General features: G+C 44.5%; 1 protein-coding gene across 1 annotated transcript; it reads left to right on the forward strand.

Moving 5' to 3' along the window:
* Positions 1-1,097: 1,097 nt before the first annotated feature.
* CYTL1 (cytokine like 1) lies at positions 1,098-4,760 on the forward strand (the record flags this gene model as incomplete). The annotated part of the gene is made up of 4 exons (XM_082838112.1): positions 1,098-1,247; positions 3,137-3,181; positions 3,322-3,450; positions 4,677-4,760. The coding sequence occupies 4 exons, from the start codon at positions 1,098-1,100 to the stop codon at positions 4,758-4,760; spliced, it is 408 nt and encodes a 135-aa protein (XP_082694238.1).
* Between the last annotated feature and the right edge of the window lie 15,851 nt (positions 4,761-20,611).

A 20,611-nucleotide genomic window follows, 5' to 3' on the forward strand; every position in this document is an offset into this window, starting at 1 on the left:
CCATTTGCCTCCAGCCTTATGACCTTGTACAAGTTGCTGGAACTCTGTGAGTCTCAATTTTCCCACATGGAAAACTGGACTGTTTTCTGCAGGACCTGCCTCGCAGGGATGCTTGTAGGAAAGGAGACAGTGACATTAGCTCTGACTGTGATAATAGTTCAGCATCTTCTATTCCTCGCTATGCACTTATCATCCCCGTTTCACAGACAAGGAGAGGGAAGAAAGAGTTAAGAAACTTGCCCAGGGTCATCACAGAAGTGGGTGACCATGCGATGCACTGAGCCCCTAAGGGCAGAGCTTACTCTTCTAACTGGTACCCACGCTCCTGTATTTACAGGAGAGCAGCCCGCAGAGCATCATTGCTAAAAGAGACCCACATATGGAGAACCCACCCTTCCAGTGGGTCTGCTCTGTACCAGGACTTGTGCTGGGAGCTTGAAGTGGACCAGCTAGGGGAATGCTCCCACATCCCCCATCACAGGCCCTAGCACAAGCCCATCTTCCAGAGGCAGAGGCGCAGCTGCTCAGAAGGCAAGGGATTTCCCAAGGTTCCCCTGGCCAGTCAGTGGTGGGTGGATAGTGATACCCACGCTGCCTGACCCCAAACCCCCGGATCACTGGTCCTCAATCCATCACTTCTGGTCCCTTTCCCTCCCCCAGTTCTGCTCCAAGAGATCATCCAGTTTTACCAAACGGTCCCCATTCTAACTGAAGGGGCTGAATGCTCACTCCCGCCCCTCTGGCTGAACCACCATCCCTCCTGTCTCCCTCTTGTCCTCTGCCCCCCTCATCTGCCAATCCTGCCACTTCAGGAAGAGCCCCTGCCAGGAGAGAAAGTTCTATTGCAAGTTGTGTGAGAGGAAGACCCTGTTCCCTTCCAGGTGCCTGGCATCGCCCCCTCCCCGCCCCTGCCAGGAAGCACCTCCTCTCAACAAGGGGGACCGTTAGGTCTGAAAGGCTCCAGTGTCCACAGGCCAGGTGGGCGTGCTCTTGGCCTTGGCTGGGCACCACAGGAAATGGAGACGTGGAGGACCACCCCCAAGCCTCTGCTTAAAGGGGCGGCTGGCCTCAGACTGCAGTCAGGCCGCCTTTGCACCATGAGCCCCCAGCTGCTTCCCCTGCTGATGCTGCTTCTGGCCGGCCCCCCCGCTGCTCAGCCGGCTCCCCCGACCTGCTACTCCAGGATGCTGGCCCTGAGCCGGGAGATCACCGCTGACTCCCGGAGCCTGCAGGCCACGGAGCCTTCGGTGAGTGCCCTCGGCCCCCCTGAGGACTTGGGAGACCCAGCTCTCAAAAATTTGCCTTTGGACCAGGGAAAAAACGCTATTTTTCTTTTCTGGTCAATGTTAATTTCAAGGGTATTTGTGTTTTATTCCCATCCTATTAAATACCGATGGTTTGCACTTCCTTTTAAATACAAAGAAAATATAATCAAAGACATCACAATTTTTGTTTATAACTAGCAAATATCAGAGGATCTGTTTTAAAATGTAAAAAGAGAGAGAGAAAGAAAGAAAGAGAAGAGAAGAGAAGAGAAGAGAAGAGAAGAGAAGAGAAGAGAAGAGAAGAGAAGAGAAGGGAACAGGAGAAGAGAAGCTCCCATAGAGTTTAGAGCTCCAGCTTAAGGAGGACCAAAGAGTCCTGCTTATTTCTTCTCTCCACTAGCCAGCAGGAGCTAAGGGGGCAACTCCCAGAATCAGCCCCACCCCTAACCTGCTGTAGGACCCTGAGCAAATTACTCAACCCTGAGTATCAGCATCCTCAGCTGTGAGAGGGGGTGGCTGAGCCCCTCACCGGCTTCGGGCAGCTGGAGGGTTGAAGACTTGAATGCAGACACAGCCTGCACAGAGGACAACCCAGGAGTCTGCACTGTTCTCAACACTGTGTTAAGAGGAAGACCCAGGGGCTCGGAGCCATCAGTCCCACAGGGGCCACCCAGAACTAGAATCCGGCCTCCTGACTGCTCGTCCAGTGTAGAAACAAAACAAATTAAACTTCAAAGCTCTGGTAAAATTTAAAAGTATCCCTTTACCGCTTGTGAACCCTTCAAATAAAATGCACCGTCAGATGTGGGGCTTACGATACCCTAGCACCTCCTTTGTATTTTCTTTTTGAAACTTAAATGATGAGTATTTTTTTCAACTTATGAAAGTCATATACTTTGAAAATGGTTGGAAAAGGCACAAAAGACAAAGAAGAAAATAAATATTACTGCAATTCTACCACCTAGAGGTGACCTGCTGCCATCACATTCAGAGGATAGGATTTCAGCTCTGGGTCTGTACACAGTTATCCAAGTGTGTAGGCAAATTGGATCAAACAACACAGCAGTTCTGCAATTTACTTTTTAGCGACTCTGTCAAATAAATTAAGATTTCTTTGTAACAACATTTGGTTGTATTTTTACGCCCCAATGTATCCGCAAACTCCTTGCTATTAAATATGTAGAGCATATTTTAAAACTATATGATTTTAAAGCTTAAAATAATGCATAGGCTCAGAGCTGGAAGGAAGTGGAGGTGATGTGTTCTAACTCTCTAATCTCACAACTGGGAAACCGAGTCACAAAGAAGAAGGAGACCTACCCCACGTCACACAGGGAATCACTGGTCGGGAGGGACCAGAATCTGGGTCTTCTGACCTTCAGGCCAGCACAGAAGCAAAAGTGAAATACAGTAATATAAAAGTGTACATATATATACTGTTTTATATTACTAAAGTATATACTGTATATATTACTATGTCTAGATTACAGTTATAGAACTGTTTTAATATATATACATATATAGACACACATATTTATATGTATGTATCTCTCTCTCTCTCTCTCTCTCTCTCTATATATATATATATATATATATATGTATGTATATGTGTGTGTGTATATATAAAACTGTTCCCTAGCTCATAGTCAATGATAAAATGGTTGCATTCTAAAAGTCGAATTCTAGAAGAGCAGTTTACTTTGGGGGAATGTGGCATATGGTACAAGAAAGTATTGTACACGGCAGCATCAAGGGAGGCCCCAGGGATCTGGGGCTGCTCTGGTTTTGGGGAGGCTGGCAGAGAGCCTTCTGTGGCCAGGCTGAGGGTGTGTCCCTGTGAGCAACACAGAAACCCGTTTCCCTTTCTGCAGGAGCCGTGTGTGAGATACCTGCCCAGGCTGTACCTGGATATACACGTAAGAGGGGTCTGCCTGCCTGCGGGAGGGCTTGGAGTGGGAGTGGGGAGAGACTGTGCAGAAGGGCCAGGAGTCCCCAGCTCCCGCGTCTCTGGCTACTGACTTCCACCACGAGACCTGTCCCTGTTGTCCACTCACAGAATTACTGTGTGCTGGCCAAGCTGCGGGACTTTGTGGCATCGCCCCAGTGTTGGAAGGTGGCCCGGGTAGATGCCTTGAAGGACAAAGTGCGGAAACTGTACACCATCATGAACTCGTTCTGCAGGAGGGTAAGTGACGCCATTGAACATTCTTTTTCTACTTGTCATCAGCCAAGAACTTAAGAGAAGGGTTAGGAGAAGAGGGAGATGAGGAGGAGGAAAACAAAAGCTTGTGGGGTGCTTCCAGGTCACAACACCCTTCCTCAACCCTATAGCTCTTGCTGAGCGCTGGGGAACTCAGGACAAGGCTCCTCCTGTCCTCCAGCTCCATCTCCAACACCCAAGACCACAGGCTGCGAGTCAAATGGGGCTGGGATTGCGGGTAGAGGACTCTGGAATTCCGAGAATTCCCAGAGCCCTGGGATCAGGGGAGACTTCCTGGGGGAGGGGCTTCTGGTGTGCTCTGTGTTGGGAGGAATCTGGCAGCAGAGGGGAGGGAGACGGGAAAAACACAGAATCAGCACTGGTTAAGATGTAGAAAGCAGAGTTGTGTGGTCCTAGGGGCACAGGCTTCAGCATCAGGCAGACCTGAGCCCCTGTCTTCACCTCCCTGCTTCCTAAATGCCAGTGTCCCCTCCTCTCTCTGAGCCACAGTTTCCTCATTCGTGAATGATACCCATGTCAGGAGAGCATTGGGAGGATAATACTACTTACAACCAGTGTGTGCTGGACACTGTAGTAACTCCCTCGGTCCTAAGATCTCTATCAAGGTGACTAAACATAGAATACCGAATACCAGGCCTGGCCCAGGAAACTAATAATTAGCTATTAGGTTTTTTAGCTTTAAGTTTTATTAAGATTTGTTTGTTACTATGCATCAAAAATGAGACGAGCATTTTGTCCCACACCCATTCCCCTCCTCATTCCCCTCTCCCCTTGGTCATGGAGGGGAGACAAGAAGAAGACATAATACAGTCTGAAAAGTGCTGCTGTTGGCTCTAAAGTGTTTGAAGGTGAGACCTGGTGCTGTTACTCATGGTATCCCCGATGTCTGGCCCAGAGTTTTTGCTCAATAATTGAGATTTATTCATTTATTCACTCCCTTGCCCATCTATCCATCCATCCATCTGGTCAACCAATGTACAACTGAATTCAACAGTCAAAGACTATATGAGATTCAATGGGAAGGTGAAGAAAGACGTAACCAGCTCTCCTTGGGGAAATGAAGGTTGGGAAATTTTCACACAAAGGGGAACAATTGAACAGTCTTTGAGGATAACCAGGAGTCCTATAGTTGTGCATGGGCTCTGTGGCCACCTTCAGTGACATTCCTGCTCATTGCACATCTTTTCCAGGATTTGGTGTTCCTGTTGGATGACTGCAGTGCCTTGGAATACCCAATCCTAGTGACCACGGTCCTGCCAGATCATCAGAGCTAAGGCAGCTCAGACCAGAGAGAGACCCCAGGGGAACTGAAGTTATGTCAGCTGCCCAGACACAATGGGCTAAAGCCATGGCCCCCACAGGTCTCCCTGAAACTGTCATGTGTCTCTCCACCTTCTGGAAAGCAAGGCTCGTGCTCCTACCCTAGAAACGATTTTTAACATAGTTAGAAGCCTTGCTTCTCCTTCCCCTTGGTTTTGTCTTACCAGGATGGTGAGGTACACAAGCATGTTGATTTGATCACTAAGAAGAAAAGGGCAAACCAGCTTCTTTTTTATGAACAACTAGCTTGAGAACAAGCAAAATAGTATGTTTGCAGTACCACTTTAACGGAGTAGTGGTACCATTTTTCTTTCTTGATAAAAACCTGCTTTACATTTAACCAAGCTTCTATTTTATACCTTCTCTCTCTACAAATTTTCCTTACACTTATCTTTCATTTTTAAGGAAATTTCATTATCTATAAGATGTATTTGCGAGGTTCATAATTACATAGTGCTGATGGGAACCACTCTTTCATTGAAAGGTGATGAAAATCAAATAAAGACTATCATTACAGTGAGAAACACATGTCCTGCTGTATTTGTCCAAGGTGGGTGTCAGTGTGTTTATTTCATGCTCTTTCTGCAAGTTGCTGCTTTTAGCAAGATATGTCTTTCTTCCGCTTTCCATTGAGCACAGGTGTTTCTGGGTCTGCTTCAAACCACCTGTGTGAATGTCTGTCTTTAAAGCGTCGGAAGATGCTCTAATTTATGTTTGGGGACAGACTGTATCCTGCATCATACCCATGGCAGTGCAGTACCTGACACGTCACAAACATCAGTTCACTGAGTCACCACAACAAACCTACAGACGGGCATCGTAGGACGCTGAGGCTCATGTAGATTAGGTAACTTGACCAAGGTCACCAGCTGCTAAGTGGGGAGGCTGGATTGAACTCAAAGAGCTCCAAAGCCTGCACTCTCCCTTGTGTCCCACACTGGCTCTCTGCAGGTGAAGCATGCTTGTTTAATTAATTCATGAACACAGTAGTAACATCTCAGTTAAGTAACTGGATTGTTGAAAAAGATTTCAAATATTGATTTTTTAAAAGTTCACATGCTACACTGTGGTCTTTTTGTTTCCTTTACTCCCTTCTGTACACGTGGGCCATACTTTCCCTCTTGTTCTTAGGTGTCTTTGACTTAGATGATGTATGAGAATGATTTAGTAGCTTATGATTTTATATCTAGAAGCACAAGACCAGAGCATCACAGTACTGGTCTCCTAGGGCGCCATAACAGGGTACCATAAACTGGGCTTAAAGTAAGAGAAATGTATTGCCTCATAGTTCTAGAGGTTAGAAGTTCTGCAACCTAAGTGTTGTCAGGGTCATCCTCTCCCTGAAGGCTTTAGGGTAGAGGATCCTTCCTTGCATCTTCCTAGCTTCTGGTGGCTACTGGTAATCCTTGTCATTCCTTGGCTATAGACACATCGATTCAATCTCTGTCCCCATCAACACGTGGTATTTACCTGGCGTCTGTATCCCTGTGTCCAAAATTCCCTCTTCTTGAAGTAAATTATCTCTGTTTGCAGATGACATGATTTATATATAGAAAATGTTAAACACTCCACCAAAGAAAACCTGTTAGAATTAAGTAAAGTTGCAGGAGAGAAAATCAATATACAAAAATCAGTTGCATTTCTATACACTAACAACAAACGTTCAGAAAGAGAAATTAAGAAAAAATCCCATTTACAATAGTATCAGAAAGTATAAAATACATAGGAATTAATTTAACCAAGGAGATAAAATACCTGCACACTGAAAACTATAAGACACTGATGAAAGAAAATGAGGAAGACACAAATAAATGGAAAGCTATCCCCTTTTCATGGATTAGAAGAATTAATACCATTAAAATAAAAGTATGGTCCATACTGCCCAAAGTGATCTGCAGATTCAACTTAATCCCTATCAAAATTCCCCTGGCATTTTTCACAGAAACAGAAAAAAGCCATCCTAAAATTCATACGGAACCACAAAAGACCCCAAATAGCCAAAGCAATCTTGACAAAGAACAAAGCTCAAAGTATCACATCATTTCAAATTATACTAAAAGCTATAGTCAAAACGAGATGGTACTGGCACATGGATCAGAACACATAGAACAGTGGAAGAGAACGGAGAGCCCAGATATAAAAGGAGAACCCAGATATATACTCATGCATAACTTTGACATGGACCCCAAGAACACACAATAGGGAAAGGATAGTCTCTTCAATCACTGGTGCTGGGAAAATTGGTATTCACACGCAAAAGAAACTAGACCTCTGTCTTACGCCACTCACAAAACTGGATTAGACGTAAATGTAAGACTTGAAATCATACAGCTACTGGAAGAAAACATAGGGAAAATCTCCCTAACATTGATCTTAGCAATGATTTTCTTTGTTTATTTTAAATATTTTTTGAATGGTTAAATGTATTTATTTTTATTTTTTTGGCTGTGCCCTGTGTCACGTGGTATCTTAGTTCCCCAGGGATTGAACCTGTGCCCCTGCAGTGGAAGCACGGAATCCCAACCACCGGACTGCCAGGGAAGTCCCAGCAATGATTTTTTGGATATGACACTTAAAACACAGGCAACAAAAGCAAAAGCAAACAAGTGGGACTACATCAAACTTAAAAGCTTCTGCGCAGCAAAGGAAACCATGAAAAAAAAGGCAACTTATGAAATGTGAGAAAATATTTGCACCATGTATCTGATAAGGGGTTAATACCCAAAGTACGTAAGAAATTTTTAAAACTCATAGCAAAAAATCCCAAATCTGATTTTAAGACGGGCAACGGATCTGAATAGATGTTTTGCCAAAGAAGACATACAAATGGACAACAGGTACATGAAAATGTGCTCAATATCAGGGAAATGCAAATCAAAACCACTATGAAGGGCTTCCCTGGTGGCGCAGTGGTTGAGAGTCTGCCTGCCGTTGCAGGGGACACAGGTTCGTGCCCTGGTCCGGGAAGATCCCACATGCCACGGAGCGCTAGGCCCGTGAGCCATGGACGCTGAGCCTGCGCGTCCGGAGCCTGTGCTGGGCAATGGGAGAGACCACAACAGTGAGAGGCCCGCGTACCGAAAAAAAAAACAACAAAAAAAAAAACACACCATGAAAAACCACCTCATAACTGTTAGGATGGGTTTTATAAAAAAGACAACAGGTAAGTTTTGTGGAGAAAAGGGAATCCTTGTACACTGTTGGTGGAAGTGTAAATTGGTACAGCCATTATGGAAAACAGTATGGAGGGTCTTCAAAAAATTAAAAATAGAACTACCGGGACTTCCCTGGTGGCGCAGTGGTTAAGAATCCACCTACCAGTGCAGGGGACCGGGATTCGATCTCTAGTTCGGGAAGATTCCACATGCCGCGGAGCAATTAAGCCCATGTGCCACAACTACTGAGCCCACACACAGCAACTACTGAAGCCAGCACACCTAGATGTGTGCTCCACAACAAGAGAAGCCACTGCAATGAGAAGCCTGCACGCCACAACGAAGAGTAGCCCCCGCTGGCTGCAACTAGAGAAAGCCCGTGCACAGCAACAAAGACCCAACGCAGCCATAAATAAATAAATAAATTTATTAAAAAAAAAAAAAAGAATGTAATCAGTGTGGACCATGGTGAGGCCTGGCAGGGACACGCAGGCAGAGGGTGTCTGTCCTGACCCCAGTTGTGTAATAATCAGGGTCACATAAAGGAGAATCCTTTTCTAGGCAGAAAGACTGGGACCCAGTGGTTGGAAGTTATCAATTCCTGAAGGGGTCCCTCTGCTTTGGATTTCAAAAATAACAAAATGAGGACACGGCTCCTCCCCTGTGAACCAGCCCATTGCCAAGCCAGACATTTGGGTACCAGCCTGGGCTCCTTCTCCTTCTTTCTCTATAGCCAACTGGTCAACCCCACCTTCTTTGCATCTCTTGACTTCACCATTTGCTCTTTACCACCTCAACATTAGTTCAGAACCTTCTCAGAACATGACCTCCAACCTTTGCCCAGGACTCCTTTCTCTGATGGAGGATGGAGCTAATGGTGAGGTACTGTAATAGGATGCTTTGCAGAGACTGATGCTGGTGATGCTAAATAAGGGCTTTGTAGACCAAGGTGAGAACTCTGTCCCCTTATCCTCACTCACCATTAGCTCTTTTTGTCCCAAGTGAGATTCTGACAATCACTGATCCTTCTCCCCTGAGGCTTCCACAACAGAAGGTTGTTTTTTTTTTTTTTTTCTCATGTGCTTGTTAATTGTTAGAGCCCATGTTCTTTCTTCAACTGATTTAACCCACCTAGTGAAAGGACCTCCAAATTCACACCTCCTACTCAGACTTTCCGAGGAGGCTTAGGTTAATTTTCCAACTACCTTGTTATTACATTTTCTCTTAGAGTCCCCACAAGTACCTCAGAATTGACTTCTCTAAAGGTAACTCTTGCTTTTCTTGCCCATTGGCCTTTCCTGTCTCAGTAAAATTGCCCCATCATTCACAATTTGCTTCCATGAAAAACGTGGGCTTGTGTCCCCTGATTTTTTTTTCCTCACCTTTCTCCCACCTTTGCAACTAAGAAGCAAGTCCTGTACTTTCTGCCTCCAAAGCACTTTATGTGTCAACTTCACTGGGCCAGAGAGTGTGCAGAATACTGGATTAAACATTATCCTAGTTGTGTCTGTGAGGATGTTTCCAGAAGACGTTAACATGTGAGTTAATGGACTGAGTAAAGAGATTGCCCTCCCCAATGTGGGTGGGCCTCAGCCAATCCACTGGACACCTGAATAGAACAAAGACTGAGTAAGAGAGAATTTGTTCTCTCTGCCTGACTGCTGAGCTGAGACATTGGTGTTGTCCTGCCCTGGGACAGAAGCTTACACCAACGTCACTGTTAGTCCTCAGGCCAACGTCACTGTTAGTCCTCAGGCCTTCAGATTCAAACCAGAAATTATACCATTGACTTTCCATTTCTCAGACCTCTGGACGCAGACTGGAAACATACCATCCACTTTCTCAGGCCTCCAGCCTATAAGTGACACATCATGGGACTTCTAAGCCTCCATAACTGTGTCAGCTAATTCCTTATAACAAATCCTTTTTCAAATAAATATGATATGTTATATCTGTAAACGTATAACTATATCCAGGGTTCTGGAGAACCCTGATTAATACCTGGAACCTGTGCTCTTTTCTCCATACCTGTTATCCATATCCTGGTCAAGGTCATCATGACCTCTTACCTGGACTGCAATTGCCTCCCAGCTTTCACTCTGGCCCCCTCCCATCCAATTTCCACTCAGAAGCCAGAATCATCTACTTTAAAACATCAATTAGATCATGTCCTTCCCTTGTTGAAAAACTTTCTACAGCTTCCCACTTTGAATGAAATTTGAAGTTCTCACCTTGATCTACAAACCCCTTATTGACCATCACCACCATCAGTCTCTGCAAAGCATCCTATGACATTACAGTACTTGATCATATGTTCATTTGTTTATTTTCATATTCTTTGTCTTTCCCACTAGACTGTAAGCTCCAGGAAGGCAGGGACCACATCATTTTGTTTCATCACTTTATCCCCCCAACCTAGCACCATTCCTGACACTTAGTAGATACTCAGTAACTATGTTTTGGATATTTATGGAGACTGGATACTGGTTATTGGGAAGACCAAGAAAAGTCAGAAGTTAAGATTTGGCAATTCCAAGTGGTCAAAGCCCATTCTTTCTTCATAAAGTATATGCTACTTACAACACTGATATATTCACAGCCTTGGAGGCCTGGTTCCTATGCTTTTGTGATTCTCACTGTTTGGTCAACTTCAAAACCTCTGTAACTCTCTGTCTCTGTCTCTATCTCTGTCACACACACACACACACACACACACACACACACACACACACAGAGACCCACCTCTTGCTGACACTCATTCTCACAGGGCTCTGACCAAGGTCTTCCATAAAACATGACTGTCTGGACTGGAGCCAGCAGCAGAGACGTGAACAGAACCTTATCTTTCTTTTAATGGCCTATATGGAAAAGAACCTAAAAAAAAAAAAAAAAGAGTGGATATATGTTATATATGACTGATTCACTTTGCTGTGCATCTGAAACTAACACAACGTTGTAAATCAACTATACTCCAATAAAAATTAAAAAAAAAAAAAAGCTTAGTCATCAGTCTCGGCTGTCTCAGAGCAATTTATTTCTTTATTGATTGACTGATTGATCAGCTGTGTTGGGTCTTAGTTGCAGCATACGGGATCTTCGTTGGGGCATGTGGGATTTTTCCTTGCCGTGCGCAGGCTTCTCTCTAGTTGTGGCACAAGGGCTTAGTTGCCCCGCGGCATGTGGGATCTTATTTCCCCAACCAGGGATCGAACCCATGTCCCCTGCTTTGGAAGGCAGATTCTTTCCTACTGGACCACCAGGGAAGTGCTGTCTTGGAGCAATTTGCTGGCATCAGCATTGCACCTTCACACCAGTTGGTTGGCGATGCCAACCAACTGAGAATTATTAGGCAAAAGTCCTCATAGCTTAAGCCTCGTTGATTTGCAAAAGTGCCAATAACGTGAAATCACCTTCTGCCTTTGCAGGATATTCAGGTCTAGACGTAGATCAGGAACTCACAGGATAATATGGTATTACTTATATGTGGAATCTAAAATGTGACACAAATGAACTTATCTACAAAACAGACTCATAGGGAACAGACTTGTGGTTGCCAGGGGGGATGGGGGTGGGGAAGGGATGGAGTGGGAGTTTGGAATTAGCAGATGCAAACTATTGTATATAGGATGGATAAACAACAATCTCTTACTGTATAGCACAGGGAACTATATTCAATAGCCTGTAATAAACCGTAATGGAAAAGAACATGAAAAAGAATGTGTATGTATATATATATATATAAAACACTGAATCACTTTGCTTTACAGCAGAAATTAACACAACATTGTGAGTCAATTATACTTGGATAAAATAAATTTTAAAAAAAAGAACTTACAAAGTAGAGTAATGAACTGCCCTTGAAATCAATTAAGTGTTGGAGGAGAAGAAAGAACAGAAAAATAGAGCACAATGTGCAGAAAATGGCCAGGTCAGCAGTCATAACTTAGGTTTACATTCCTTCATAGTGAAAGAATCCCAGGAATTATTTAAGCATTGGATATACATTTCCAAAACGTTTGTAATCAAGTTCCTAAAATGCAAGCATCACTTATTTTTCAAGAATTTTCTGGCTGCCACCCAAAAACAAGAAAACATGCTCAAGTTATGGCTTCTTAATTCACTTCATCTTGATCCCAAGGTTCCAGAATCAACCCAGCTGAAGATGCTATAAAATTGGAAGGTGTTCCTTATTCAGAAGATGGGCTCAGATCACTGTCACTGTCACCACAATGGGCATCCTTCCTCTGGCCTACAGGTCTACAGACATTCTGAGCTTGTAGATCATTTAGCTCAAGAGGGGAAGGGTCTGGAGTTGTGCTGTAACATTGTCTATTGATTCTCTAGGATACTCTCAATTTACTGGTGATGATAACTTCTTAAGTATGTGGAAAACTTTGTAATTTACAAAATATTTTCAAATCTATTTTCCCCTCTGTTAACTTTAGTTCTTATGCCAACATTGAAGGATGGGTGGATTAGGACAAGTGATCTCCGTTTATAGATTTAAAAGCAAGTCTTTGATTAAATACCTGTTGTATCTACAAACATGCCTAAAAATTTTAAATATGACAATATCAAGTGTAGGTGAGGACACGAGGCAACTGACATACTGCTGGTGGGACAGATATTTGGAAAAACAACTTGATGTTACCTAGTAAATTTGAAGATGTGTGTACCCTATGACCCAGCAATTTTAACCCTAGAATATACCCTAGAGGAATTCTTGTACAAGTGTGCCACAAATATATCTAAGTTTATGACAGAATATTTACAATAGCAAATCTGGAAACAACCCAAAAGTCCATCAATGGAAAAATAAATTGTTGTAGAGTCATATAATGATAATGATACAGAATATATTACAATGGCACATAATAACATGGCTGAATCTCAGGTACCTACAGTGAGGAGGAAACATAAGTAGCGGAAAACATACAGAATGATTTCGTTTATGTAATGGACAAAAGCAGGAAAAGCATAAAATATATTTTGGGGGCTAGAAACATATGGGATAAAGCTTTTTAGTTCATGAAAGTGCTTAAGATAAAATTCAGGACAGAAGATAGGCCTTTTTAGAAAAAAAATATGATTATTTAGTCAATATTTAATAAATAAAAATGGATAGCAGTGACATCAAAAACTAATTGGAAAATGTAGTTTAAAAACCAATCCCATTTTCAATAGCAGCAAAAACCATAAGGCAACTGGGAATAAATATAAGTAAACATGTGTACAGGCTTTATGGAGAAAATTCTAAAACTTTATTGAAGGACATAAAAGAATGTCCTATATAGATAAAGAGGTAAGCCATGATTATGAATCTCAACTTAAATTCAATGTATTCAGTGAACATCCCAACAGGACAGATCTTGATATGCTGAGCCTAAAATTTATAGAAAAATGTAAAAGATTAACTAAATTTTGAAAAAGAAAAAGGGAAGGAGGGAAATTTCCCTACCAGGTATCAAGACTTGTAATAATATTGTAGAAATTAGTGTGCTGGCCTATTGATGCAGGGAAAGAAAATAACCAGTGGAACAGAACAAATGAAATTTGGTGTATTGCTGAGAATACATGACAAATCAGTGGGAAAATAATAAGCAATACAATAAATGCTGCTGGGATAATAGGATATCCACTTAGAAAAAATGGAAATTTTATCTCATACACAAAAATAAATTTGAGAGGGATGACAGACTTAATAAGTAAAGCAATATTTTAAAATATTTAGAACAACACATGGCAGACTATCGTTGTGTTATTAGGATAAGGAAATAATTCTTAAACAAGATCCAAAGAATATATTCAATAAAGAAAACATTAAAAAATATAACATAAGATTTTAAGAGACACAATAAACAAAGCTAAAGAAAAGCCCTGTCGATTGGAAAAATAGTATGTTAACTAATCTTATCCAAATTGCCTACAAATCAGTAAGAACGATATAGAAAGATGGGCAGGATGTGGACTGAATAATCTGGAACAGGAAACCATAATGGCCTTTTAAGTTTATGAAAAGATGTCGAACCTTTCTAGCGACCAGGGAGAGGCACGTTAAAACAGCAATATGATACAGTTTTATACCCATCAAATACGAAGAAACATGAAGTCTCATAATACCAATGGTTAGTGTGGACAAGGAGACACAGGACCTCTCATGGGCTGCTTTCAGAAGTGTAAATTGATACAAGTTATTTAAAGAGCAATTTCATGATATTTGGTCAAGCTATTTCTTTCCTGGGAATATATCTCAGGAATATATCTCACAAGGAGATATAAATGAGGATGTTCACGACCACTTCATTATTGGCTATAATGGAAAAAAGAAAGATCCTAAAAGTCCCTCAGAAAAATGAGTAAACTCTGATATATTCATTCCATGAAATATTACACAGCAGTTAATGTGAATGAATCAGCTGCCCATGATTCAACAAGCCCTGATCTCAAAACCTATTGTCTTGGGCTTCCCTGGTGGCGTGGTGGTTGGGAGTCCACCTGCCGATGCAGGGGACACGGGTTCGTGGCCCGGTCCGGGAAGATCCCACATACCGCGGAGCGGCTGGGCCCGTGAGCCATGGCCGCTGAGCCTGTGCGTCCGGAGCCTGTGCTCCGCAACGGGAGAGGCCACAACAGTGAGAGGCCCGCGTACCGCAAAAAAACAAAAACAAAAAAAAACCCTATTGTCTAATAAGAAAAAAAGTTTCAGGAGTGTATGTCCCCCAAAATAGCTGTATGTACTTAAGACTATCAAAAACTCCTTAGAAGCATAGGAGAATGGACTGGAAACACATCGCATTCATGTGACTAGTTGCTTCTGGGAATGGGGAAGAGGAAGCAGCACAGGGAGGGAAACAGAACTTCACCTTTATCAGTAATACTGGATTTTTTTAAAAGCTTAGGCGTGCATGACAAAAGGTTAACATTTACTGAATCAGAGTTGTGCTGTTTATTTATAATTTTCTGTCTTATTTTCTGTATGTTTCCAATATTCCAGAATTTAAAATGTGAATATAACCATTCTATTCATTGGAACAACTGAAATCCCCTTCCAATAAATGATTCAATGATTCCATTAGTACTTTCCCCCCCGCTTTTCTAGCATAAGCTACCATTTCCTCCTGTGAAGAGTATAGCTGAGCATTGCTGTTTAACACAGAGCCAGAGAGAACTTTTGGGAGAAAACCATACTCAGAGAGGTTTAGTAACTTGCCAGAGGTAACCCAGCCAAGAAGTGGCAGGATTGGTGCTCACACCAAGGGTTCCAAACACCGAGCCCACTGCTCTTTCCATTGATGGAGGAATTACCTGACAAGACTCCCTTGGAGGACATTTCAGGGCTTGCATTGTGTATGTGGGAGCTCAAGGGGCGAGGCGGGAGCTTAGACATTTGCTCAAAAGGCTCAGAGAGGGAAAGAGACTGGCCGGGGCCACACAACTGCTTCATTGCAGAACCTCCAAAGCCTGAATACTGCCCTCCCTGGTCTGCACTCCCCACTCCCAGCAGAGTGCTCTGGGCTAGTCCACAGCAGTACAGTCCCACACCCCACACCCCAGCTGCTGGCCAGGGCCTGGAGGAGGTCCGGGTCCCCCACTACCCACTGTACCCCAGCAGGAACTCTATGCTGATCTACTCCAAGTATCAGAAGAAGACATCTGTGTGGGAAGCCCATCTCCTGGAGACCTGATGGAAGAACATTATCTGATATCCTCACGACGCCTCACCTGGCAATCCTATCTGCTCTCTGAGAAAAGGAAAAACTAAAGGTAGAAGGGTCTCAGGCCCAGGAGTGATGTCCCTGGCATCTTTTCTTGTTTTGACATCCCTTCAAATGTCTATCTGGTGATTTGTGCTTTCTGTTCCACATAGTCTTTATTCCTTGTGTTCCTTTCTTGTTGGCATCTTCAGAAAATTCTCTGCTCCAGGCCACGGACTCCATAGAAAGTCCCCACCAGGCAGCTCAGCCTCCATCCCTCCTTCCTCTCTTCCTGCCCTGGCCCCCATCCCCAAATTCACATTTCTAGACCAGCTCCTCTGGGTCTCCCACTGGGTACCTCGAGGTTTCCTGCCTCTTAGACTCCCCAAACTGCCAACTCCTCACACCTCGTCCCTCCCAAACCTCTTCCTCTTCCCTCCAGTTTCAAATGGAAAGTTCTGGAGTGATTCAGCAAGTTCACCCCCTGGAGCAACATATTTATAAGACGAAGAATGGTGTGGTTTTGATTTAAAGTTAAGAGATAATGAAGGAATCATTACTGTAAAATTAGATCCTGCTCGTTTTCTGGAAGGTCCATGGTTATGACACATATGAGCAAAATAATAATAAATTCGGATGCACCGTTTTCGAGGCTGGAAAATTTATGCCGAACCACAGTACCACGCTGACAAACTGAAAACCCAGTTCCGAGGGGCATCCCGGCGGAGGATCACGGCCCCGGGAAAGGATGCTCTTGACTGTCGTTGGCACCGCGGAGCTGTGGCTCCCAGGCGCCCAGCGCAGGCCCCGCTGCTGTCCCAGGCAGCTCACAGCCCTGGTTTCCGTCTTATCGGTGTCACAGGCCTCCTGAAATCGCTGATAAGCCTCCCTCACGGCAGCCAGGATGCCGCCTGTGCAGACAGCGATTGCAGGCCTCATAAAATGGATTTATAGCTCTTGCTTATCTCCGGCCACAGGTTGTGCTTCCTCCGAGGATCCTGGGCCCTGGAATGTGTCCCCTTCAGAGCGTGGACACAGCCGAAGGATCCATCTGAAGAGGGAGTCCAACTCTCTCCGTCCCACCTCAGACCTGGGGTCACCCCCATTCTCACGGTCCCCGTATTTTCTGTGATGCTCTGCAGTTGACAGAGCCCAGGGGACACACGGACCCACGATACACGCTGTGTTTCAAAACAACCCTGAGATGCATTCAGAACAAAATGATTTCTTCCATCTTTAAGATGACAAAGGGGGTCTTCCTTGGGGGCGCAGTGGTTGAGAGTCCGCTTGCCGATGCAGGGGACACGGGTTCGTGGCCCAGTCCAGGAAGATCTCACATGCCGCAGAGCAGCTGGGCCCGTGAGCCATGGCCGCTGAGCCTGTGCGTCCGGAGCCTGTGCTCCGCAACGGGAGAGGTCGCAACAGTGAGAGGCCCGCGTACCGCAAAAAAAAAAAAAAAAAAAAAAAAAAAAAAAAAATGACAAAGGGGAGTCTTCAAAGATTAGGTGAATTACCTGAAAACGCAGGTAGTCGGGCAGAAACAGCCTTGGACCAGCTCCTGCGCCTGGAGTCACATGACCGGCTTCTCAGCAGCACCCGGGACTCTCCGCTGTAGAATAATCCTCCTTCCTTGTGGTTGCATGTTTTTTAAATATCGTTTGGCAAAGTTCTCTCATGGCTCTTGTTTGGGGAATGAAATGGTCAGATACTACCAGTCGTAGGCTGGAAATGGGAGCGGACGTGGGGTGGAGGTACTTGGCAGGGCCCCAGAGCAAACGTCCTGGCTGCTCACAAAGTGGGATTTGTTTTGATCTTGAAGTCACCCCACCTCTGATTACTCTCCTGCTAAAATAAGCAAACAGGATAAACCCATGGACTATGCTCCGGTCTCACGCAGGGAGCTGGGGTGGCCAACCAGAGGGCAGGGGTGGGGCCTGGGGAAGACAGAGGGAAGGTCTGCCGTGGACAAAAGCAAAGGGATGCGGATGCTTGGCCAAAAGCAGTGATGAGAAGCAATCTTCCTCCAACGGTGGACGAACCCTGGTGGCAAACTGAGAATTCCCCACAGTTACCAGCGAGGGGCCCGATCCTAGGAAGACTTCTGGAATAGAGGGTCTAAGAAGAAACGTGGAAGAGGAATTGGAGTTGCCAGATGAAGAGAGGAAGGGCAAGGAGGCGTCAGGAGGAGAGAACAGCTCCAGCAGAGGTGTGGTGGCAGGACCCACACCAAAGCATCCAGGACACTGTCAGGTGGCTCAGTGCCCAACAGCTTACCACGTACAGGTAAAGGAGATACACTCTCCAGCCAGATGCCTCATTCCAATCTTATTTCTGTCCCTTACGAGCATCTCTTGGCCTCAGTCTTTACACCTGTAAAATGGGGTTAATGATAACAACTACTGAGTAGGGCTCTGCCAAGAGTTGCGTGGATGAGTGACGGTGTGGAAAACACTTGGGAAAGAGGCTGGCTCACAGCAAGTGTTACGTCAGCCATCAATGGTGCTCGATAGGTGTGAGCAACCGCCAAGACTAGGACACATCAAGGGAGCGGGGAGATGGGACTGGAGGGCAGGGCGGGGCCTTCACAGGCCTCACCTGTGGACATGAGTCAGGGAAAGGGGGCACTGCTTGGAGAAGCCCGAAAGCTTTGCCTGGACGTGCTGACCATCAACAGGAAAAGCCAGAGCCTCCGAAGCTGGCATCGGGCTGTGGACGGGAAGCCCTGTCAATGCAATTAGTTCATTATAAATAAATAAATAAATAATGCAATTAATTATAAATTAATTAATTAATTATAAATGCAATTGATTATAAATTATATTAATTTACACAGGCGAACGAGGTTCTCAGCCAGCCAAGCAAATATTTATGCGGGGATTTGGGAAACAATCAATGTGACCTTTCTATGTGCATGTCTGAAGCAAGAGAGGATTCTCAAAGGTCAAGCTGCAGTGGTGTGTAGATGCTTAAAAATCAATCCACACTCGGCTGATGCCAGGATACCTGAGGCTGAGAAACTGGGCATCATTTACCTCTCACAATTACTGCTCTCCGGTCTGTGGACTGAAAATATAGACCAGGAAGGGGTCAGCAGGCTGCTGGAGCAGGTCTCCTCCCTGACTGGCCCTCCAGCCCTTGCTGCCTCCTTGGGATACTAATCTGATCGTGTGCACGCGCACACCACTCCCCCCACCCCCCGCCAAAGGCCTTCCAGTGTCAGCTGGACTGACAGAGGACCCTGGGGTCACAGGAGAGAAGGGCTGGAGCGGGTCTCAGAGAACAGGGTGATCACATGGCACCCAGTCTCTGTGTGACCTGGGCAAGTCCCTCCCCCTTCTTGGCCTCCCTTTCTCAGATGTGAGGTGGGGGCCAGGGAGAGGGGTAGCGACACAGGTCTTGATGGTCCTGTCCAGTCTCCCGCCAGGGCCCTCAAGCGTGTTCTTTTCCTCTGGCTTGGGTAGGAGGCTGGGGTTGGTGGAGGGATGGTCATCAGTGGGGCCCTTCCGTCCCAAAGTTTCTCAGTTCCAGGTGACCTGGGACCAGATGGGGTTGACTCCGCTGAAGCCGATGTCCTGAAACTTTGCGCACAGGAAAAAGCACTGCTGCCCTCTAGTGGCCACTGGCCAGAATGAACTATGGCTGCGCCCAGAGGGCTCCCTGCAGCATGCAGCGAAATTCACATTTGATGGCACTGAGTCTCTGCTGTGTACCAGGACTCAGTGATGGGTCAGACATGCCCCACTCCAGCAAGTTCATCCCTCAAGGGCACAGATTCGTGGACTCTATGGATTCATACATAGCCTTTAGCTCTGTGAGCTTGGGCACATTTCTTAACCTTTTTTTGGTCTCCATTTCATCATGAAAATTGGGCTAAAAATCAAATGTCTTCCTAGCTGCAGCTAGCCATCATAACTACCTACCTATGTCCCCAATTCAGCCTCTTATCACCATACCCACAGCTCTCACATGGGACCAAGCCACCAGCATTTCTCCCTGAGAATGAGTTGGGCATTTTACAGTATAACACCAGCTCACACCCAGAGCCTGGATATTTAAATAAGGACCTGAGCTTAGGACTCCTGCCACAAACTCCCACTTTGCTTTTCCTGGGACACCTTTTAAAATAACCACTTAGTTTTCTTTTTCTATTTTTGCATGTGGCTGTCCAGTTTTCCCAGCACCAATTATTGAAGAGACTATCCTTTCCCCATTGTGTGTTCTTTGTTCCTTTGTTGTAAATCAATTGTTCATATATGTGTGGCTTTATTTCTGGGCTCTCAGTTCTGTTCCATATGTGTATCTGTTTTGGGGCCAGTACCATGCAGTTTTGATTACTGTGGCTTTGTAGTATAGTTTGAAATCAGGGGATATGATACCTCTAGCTTTGTTCTTTATTCTCAGGATTGCATTGGCTATTCAGAGTTTTTCATGGTTCTGTATAATTTTTTGTTCTATTTCTTTGAAAAATGTCCTTGGGATTTTGATAGGGATTGCATTGAATCTCTAGATTTCTTTAGGTAATAAGGACATTTTGACAATGTTCATTCATCCAATCCATGAATACAGAATATCTTTCCAATTATTTGTGTCTTCTTCAATTGCTATCAACCATATCTTATAATATTCAGGTCTTAAAAATGAAACTAGACTGCTGTCACACACCATACACAAACGTAAGTTGAAATGGATTAAAGACTTGAATATAAGACCTGAAATCATAAAACTCCTAGAAGAAAACATGGGCAGTACATTCTTTGACATCAGTCTTTACAATATCTTTCTCGATATGTCTCCTCAGGCAAGGGAAACAAAAGCAAAAGTAAACAAATGGGATTACGTCAAACTAAAAACTTCTGCACAGCAAAGGAAACCATCAATAAAACAAAAAGGCCACCTACCAATGGGAGAAGATATTTGCAAGTGATATATCAGATAAGGGGTTAATACCCAAATTAT

The sequence above is a fragment of the Leucopleurus acutus genome (genome assembly GCF_964270905.1).
Source record: "Leucopleurus acutus genome assembly, chromosome: 4".
In the NCBI taxonomy this organism is placed as follows: Eukaryota; Metazoa; Chordata; class Mammalia; order Artiodactyla; family Delphinidae; genus Leucopleurus; species Leucopleurus acutus.